Here is a 7,373-nt window from a genome sequence, read left to right as displayed (position 1 = left end):
CCTGTTCCTTGCTCCCCTGCCCCTTATACCACCATGCCTGTACCTATCCCCCATGTCTGTCCCTCTGCTACCTGCACCCCACCATGCACTCCCTCCCCATACTCCCTGATAGGGAAAAAGCTTTCATCTTGGACTCAATTAAATATGGTGTGTGTACATATATATATACACACACCTATTTCTGGTGTGGACATGTATACCTTTCCCAAAACATAGAATATATTTCATTCCTCTGCCAGAGGAAATCATACCAGTGCTGAAATGCACTGTTAAAAAGACAACTCTGTAACTTTTCTGAATGTCACAGCTGCCCAATTAAGCATGTCTGATGGGCAGGTAAGGCTGGGGTCATGGGACAGGGTTGCGGGGTGGTGACTGCACGGGGCTGGGGCCCAGGGCAGAGCCACGATCTGCTGCCTGCGCAGCCCTGTGATAGGTGTGCATTCTATGGGCAGGGGCATGCAGGGATTGGGTCATGGCTCGGTCTCAGGCCCTGGCCCCATACTATAACCACCCCAAGATCCCGTGTCTCCCTGGCTCTGCCTGCCTGTCTCAGGGAGTGATGCACTCCCCGCACATCCTTGCCCATAGAAACAGGACTCTGCCCTAACCCCAGACTTGGCCTCTCACTGTCACTGCTCCATGATCCCAGGGTCTTCCGTGGCAGGAAGCTGCACAGGCAGGGTGCATGGCCGGATGGTAGGATGAGGCTGCAGGCAGGTGGAGGGCTGTGGCTGTGGCTGTGATCTTGGGGTGATGACAGCATGGGGCCAGAGCCAGGGCAGAGCTGCGAACCTCTGCCCATGGAACCTGCACCCATTGCAGGGCCTTGCAGGTGTACATCATGGCTTTGCCCTGGGGCCCAGCCCTGTGCTATCACTGCTCCAAGATCCTGGGATCTCCCTGGCCCTGCCTGGCCATTTCACTCCTGGATGCCATTCACCGCTGGCCCACAGCCCCACCTCAGCCACCCAACTGCACACTCTGCCAGTGCAGATCCTACCTCCAACGGTAGGTGTGGCGAGGATAGTCCAAGGTGGCCAGGAAGCAGGACAGAGTCCGGCAGTAGCAGCCAGGAGCTGCCACCACCTGGGCTGCCAAGAAATGGAGTCTAGCCACTGCACCACCCCAGCCCTGCTGTGTGCCCAGGGTCAGCAGGACCAGCCATATGCACCATGGCCCGGGCTGCTCCCTGTGCCTGGGCTAGGCAGGACCAAAGAACCCACCATGGGCTGGTCAAAATCCCTTGGTGTGCCAGATCTAATCTGTTGGCTGTATTTTGCCTATCCTTTGTATAAGCAGTACTTGGCTCTCTCTTAAAAAATGAAGGGGTAGGATCTGATTTTTGTGTGGTAAGAGTCTAGTCTCTCTGCATTGCTTGCTCTAACAACATCACATGGTTATTAATAAACCTGAGTAATCTCTGGTATTGTGTATTTTGGGGTACTTCTCTTTGTGAGACAGCACATGTGGTTAAGTTAATTCTGTTGGATTATATGGTATAAAATGGTAACCATAAAAGGAGCTGTGTACAGCTGTAAACTAAGCTTGTTCTTTACGAACAAACCAAGCTTTGGCAATGTGTTCTTTAGGACCATAGTACATGTCTATTTTAAAGCCCGATGGAATTTGATCTCCCATCCCAACAACCGTGCCTGCTGCCACACCACATGTACAGACAGGTTGCACAATTCTGGGATTGGGGATCAGAACTAATAGCACCATCACTAGCTGCCAGTTCAGGAGAAGTCCAGGATCATGATCCCAGGCTCCCCCTGCACTTGCAAATTGAAAGTTGAGTGTCTACAGCCCAGCATGGCCCAGTGTGAACCTGGGACCTGGACTGACAAGTAGTTGATTGTTGGTCTCTGTCACAGGGCAGGGACCCAGGAGCGGCCGTGACCTCTCTTGGCGCCCCCTACCATGCCAAGTTGGTGATCAAGCACCCTCATTCTCACCCGCCACGTCTTTCATGACTATAAGGGAGGCTGCCTTTTTGTCCCCCTTGGACACGGTGCTCTTATTTATCCTGCCCCCTGTTTGTAAAGCTTGCTTTGGTGCACCCAGCCTTCTGGGCTAAGCGTGGCTCCTACCACCCCTAATACCATGCCCCAAACCTCTCAGATGTACCAGACATTAGTGAGTCAGTTATTAGTGCCCACACCCTTCCTGGGGCTCTTCTCTATATGGTTGCCCTCCCTGGGGCCTTGCCTCGCAATCCCCACAATTGAGGCTCAGGTGGCCATAGCCGTGCCTGGCCCCCAGACCCCTTTCTCAGGCCCTGCACCCCACTGGGCTCCTCACAATTGAGGCTCAGGTGGCCGTAGCCATGCCTGGCCTCCAGACCCCCTATCTGGGTCTTGCGCCCTCTCTGGGGCTTCTCTCTGCGCACTCGCCCTCTCTGGGGCTTCACCCCTCTCTGAGGCTCCTCTCTGTGTACTCGCCCTCACTGGGGCTTCTCTCGATTGGGGCTCAGGTAGCCTTAGCCGTGCCTGATCCCCAAACTGCTGTGCCCTCTCCGGCACCTGACTACTGTGCCCTCTCTGGCACCAGGAACCCCCACGCTACTGGGGAGCTCCTATGAGGCCTCCTCCAACCGCTACAGCCTCACCTGGTCCTCCAGTGTAACAACAAACAAAACAGAATAACTCTAGCCAACCGGCTATAACTCAAATGGAGCCTCCAGGCTAAAACATAAACTCTAAGCCATGGTTGTTTATCCTCCCAACTCCCTACCCGGGGCTTCCTCCACCCGGTCTCCTCACACGGGAGCTGTTTCAGGCCATTGGGCTTCTCTGCACTACCTGCTCCACCAGAGCTCCAACTTCTTCAGCTGCCAGAGGGGAACTGCCTCCTTGGTCTCAGCCTGTGCTGTTTATAATCAGCCAGGCCCTGCCCCCTTCTGGTCAGCTGACCACTGTGGTTGCCCTGGCAACCAGCACCTGTCCTCCTTTCTAGTCTCAATCCTGGAAATACACCAGGGGAAGTTCAAGACTCCACTGTGGTCATGGGACTGGGACCAATAAATAGCTGATTCTGAGTCCCAACCTCAAGGGTGCCCTAGGGCTGGTGCCAGAGGCCCATGCACTGGGATATCAGAAAACCTTGTGTACAGCCTAGCTGCACTAGTGAGTTTTTCAGGTCCCACTGCACAGGGACCCTCAGATTAGGGAACCTCGCCCTAGTCCCAGGCTTCCCATGGCCAGGATGCATCAAGTGCCTTGCTTTGCAGCCCTCTAGGAGCTGTAGGGCAAAGCAGTCATCCCATCTCAAGCTGGCACAATGCTTACATTGCCCCAAGGCTCCTGTGAGGGCTAGGAATCAAGGCATATTCTGGTACTGCATTCTGGTGAGCACCATGGCTCACTGTGACTTCATACCGGAACATGTCTTGCTTCGCAGCCCCTATAGGAACTAAGGGGCAAAACAAGTGCTGTGCTAGGTCAGGGTGAGACATGGAGTTCTGCCTCCCAGGAGCAGGGCTGGGGGGCGATGGCAGCTGCTCCCCTCTGTGGCCTGCACAGATGCTGCTCGGCCAGATGTGGAGTGGGGAGCTCACACACAGTGGCTGCTGCTGCCATCCACCACCCTGCACCGCTGCATGCAAGCCCCACCCCATTCTGCATTCGTCTGCCACTCGTCCTCCCCCCACCCTGCCAGAAGTGTACCCCTGATTTATGGCATGATGGAAACATGCTAAAAACACTTGTGAGATGAAACTTATCTGTATGCAGGGTGACAACAGAAGGCCCAAAAAATTCAGTAAACCACCTAAACCAGGTCTAAGTGAGACTTTGGTGTGTCATTTGCCATAAGCAGCCTTCTACTTACCTTTGAATTTCACCCCATAGGCCTGATCCATTAGCTGGGAAAGTCTTCTGTCAGCTTTGGGTCAAACCCTATGTGTGTAAGCAACAGGACCATAGCCCTAAACAAATTGCCTCACATATGAAGCAGACATGAATAGGTTTTGTTGATGGGTTTTTTGGTGGGGAAATCTTGCATTGAGCATTTAAAATCCCTAAATTTCTGTTTCTGTCCTGTGTCTCACAGGTAGATGTCTCCTCAGTGCATAGCCCCACTGGACTGCCCTGGATGAGGCTTGTTCAAGCAGCTGCCAATAGCAAGGAACAGAACTTGGAAGCCTATTTAAAAAATAGTCAGTTGTACTTTCGGTCTACTAGGAAAATAAACAGAAATGAGGAGCTCCTTGTTTGGTATGATGAAGAGCTTTCCAGCCTCCTTGGTTTTAATGAGATAAAAGCCAGGACTCTTCAAAACGGTAAGTACAGAAGGCCTAACTGCAAGAAACTAAGATTTCCCCAGGGTCAGGAAGGGCTGAAGTCAGCCTGCAGTATCTTTGTTGTAGGCAATGCTGCTTGAATGGGAAGGAACCCAGCTTGACTGTTACCTTAGATTGGGTTTTCAGGACTGGGCAATCAGTAGAAAATGTTTTACTTGTGCCCCATGCTGGAGTCTTTGAGTGGGAGAACAAAGATGGAAACCTCGATGCTGTTTTCATTGTCACTTTTCAGGGGGTGGTGTGTGTGTGTGTGTGTGTGTTTGCCTTTTCTATATTAATGCCCTAAGTGGCCTAAGGGACATTTTGGTATCTAATTCCCTTGGACTTTGAAAATTCCCATGGAAAAAACAGCCATATATCATCTACTTTTTATTCCCCTGGAAGCCAGGGAGGGGATCAACGTTTGGTTTGAATGATGCAACTGATCTTGGCCCTCAATATAACTCATGCTTGGACCACTTCTTGATGTAGCTTAGTCTGCTGCATTAGCCCAGGTCTTGATAGGAGCAGGGGTTAGTGATCACTGGGCATTGACAGGCATGCATGAATGAGAAGAAACTTTGGTTGTGGAGCAGACTACCTCTACAGACCCTTTGTATCTCTCTCACTGACTAACCTAACTAGTCACTAACCATCTCCCAATACCCAACTCCTTCAGTCTCCTGATAGGGAGCATCTCTAAATGATAATTTGTATCACCACAGGGAGAAGCTCACTTATATTCAACAAATCACTTGGCTGTACAGGAGTACAGATTTCAGGATTTATCCTTAGAGGATTTTTAAATAGAAAACATTAAACTTCTTGAGTAAGCTGCATAGTTACTTAAGGCCACAGCCTGTGCACCCTGCTTTTTTGACATCTGCTCAGTTCATTTCAGTGTTACAGTGGGCTTGGTATCCAGCGTGTGGCAAAGCTAGGGTCCTGCTGGGAAGCTTAGGTGCAGATCTGGGTTTAGGCTTTGAACCACCCTAAAGGCTGGAGGCTTTGATTCAGGCTAGTGCTTACCATGAAGTTTTACTGGATGAAAACGTGGCTTAATAGCATAAGCGTTAGCACTGCTGTGTGTAGTACAGAAGTAAATGTGTGTGTAGCACTTCCCATAGGCGAATGGTAGGGGGTGCCCCTCTGATGTCAGACACTGATGCTATTGGTAGGGCTGGTGCCCCCCCCCCCCCCCCCGACAGGGCTGCCACCATCAGCAGCTTCTGCAGGTGGCCCCCCAGATTCAGGAGGCACCAGTCACACAGGGCACTTTCTGTAGTGACACAGGACCTGATTCAGCATTTGTATTAACTTTACAATCATTCAACCCCTACTGAAATCAGTGGAGTTATTCCTGGCTTCTGTTCCCATTGCTGAGAGCAGTCAGGCCCGATCTGCATCCAAGCCTCTGACTGCACAGACCTCACTGCCTGTTGTCTGTTTCCACAGAGCTGAAGTGCCCTGAATGTGACCAGGTCTTTACATGTGAGCATTCGTATCTCTCTCATATCCGGTTCCTCTGCATCCCAGAGAAGAACGCCCTGCTGTGGAGAAACCTCCAGGACCATAAGGCTTTGAAAAGCAACATAGCTGAGCAGGCCACAAACTTTCACAGCTTGGTGAGGGACCTGGAGATCAAAATGTCTGCCAAGAAAGATGATGCCCATGGCATAGGCGATAGGAGAACAAAATCAGAAGAGGTGGAAAACAGGAGCAGGAAAACTGTGTTGTTAGAGAAAACCAATAACCTGGTGGAGGAGCACAGCTATGGGGGCAAGGAGGAAGTGGGTGGGGAGCATGTGTTGGGTGGTTCCTTCTGGAAGATCAGTTCAGGGAGGCAGGTGACTAAGAAGGACAACTCAGAGCAGAAACAGAGTGCTTTCACTGAGGTTAGGAGGACAAAGGACAAGCTGAGGAGTGAGAGAGCTAAGGAACTGGAGCAAGGAGATGGCCTAGTCCAGTATGGAAAGGAGCAGATCCCCAAGGATGTAGCACTGAACTCTTCTGGTAGTGCTTTCTCCTTCGTGTGGCCCACCAGAGCCCGAGGTGAGCAGAAAAGTGCTTTTAGCAAACCCACCAAGTGTCTAGTGGACAAGGGAGCGGTAAACTCCCCTCATCCCGTGAATGATTCAACAAAGAGCCTGGGAGACCTGTCTAGCTTCCTCACCACCACAGACATCATGTGCTATGGTAATCTTTTGAATTCCAAGTTCTTTGTTGGTGATGTGGGTAACTCTCGGATGCTGCAGACCAGCATTACTCAGAGTGGAGCTTTCTCATACTCCTCAGAACCGTGGCACAAACAAATGGGAGGGCAGTTGCAGAGTACCACCACTTCCTCCTCCTCCTCCTCCTCCTCGTCCTCCTTGACACTCCTGCCTCCCACCTTCACCTCCTTTGGTGTGGCTGCCCAGAACTGGTGTGCCAAATGCAACCTCTCTTTCCGTATGACATCTGACCTGGTCTTCCACATGCGCTCCCATCATAAAAAAGAATACTCCTCTGCCGAGTCTCAGTGCAAGAGGCGACGTGAAGAGAAGCTAACGTGTCCAATATGCCACGAGTACTTCCGGGAACGCCACCATTTATCAAGGCACATGACCTCTCACAATTAGAGCCATTAGACTGATCCTGCCAACAGATTGGGTGGGGTGGGGAAAGGGAAAAACATTTCCATTTGTATCATTTTTTGTGTTTAAATTAATTTCTTATTGGAAGCAACTGGTTATGATAATTTATGATAGATGCTTCATGAGAAAGATAAAAGTGTTTACAGGACTCCAAGTGGGTTGTAAGATTTGAAAATGCAACCAAGCCATTGTTGATCTATTTTTGAGGAAATAAAAGAATGAAATGAATTGGAAGAGAGTATTCATTTGGGATGAATTTAGGATCTGTTGTTTACTTGAAGATGCAAATTACTGTAGAGGTGAGCAGAATATATCAGTGAGACATCCTGCCTGCAGGATCTGGGATTGTCAGCAACAAAAAGGATGAGACTCAAATGTTTAAACTAAAGGAGTAACTTCCTTGTGTGGCTGTTATAGTGGCTTCCTTTCATCTCATGCGCACTGGCCACCAGAAG

General features: G+C 50.6%; 1 protein-coding gene across 1 annotated transcript in view; it reads left to right on the top strand.

Annotated features, from left to right (window-relative positions):
* ZNF488 (zinc finger protein 488) overlaps positions 1-7,146 on the top strand; it is a 14,287-nt gene extending 7,141 nt beyond the window's left edge. The window contains exons 2-3 of the mRNA XM_019556348.1: positions 4,054-4,282; positions 5,738-7,146. Of these exons, the coding sequence (XP_019411893.1) occupies positions 4,054-4,282; positions 5,738-6,903 (1,395 nt within the window). The 3' untranslated portion in view covers positions 6,904-7,146. The remainder of the gene's footprint in view (positions 1-4,053; positions 4,283-5,737) is intronic.
* The last annotated feature ends 227 nt before the right edge of the window (positions 7,147-7,373 follow it).

This window comes from Crocodylus porosus, unplaced genomic scaffold, assembly GCF_001723895.1.
Source record: "Crocodylus porosus isolate Cpor-Errol unplaced genomic scaffold, CroPor_comp1, whole genome shotgun sequence".
NCBI lineage: Eukaryota > Metazoa > Chordata > Crocodylia > Crocodylidae > Crocodylus > Crocodylus porosus.
Note: the sequence above shows the minus strand (reverse complement) of the source record. Positions and strands in the feature narration are given on the sequence as shown.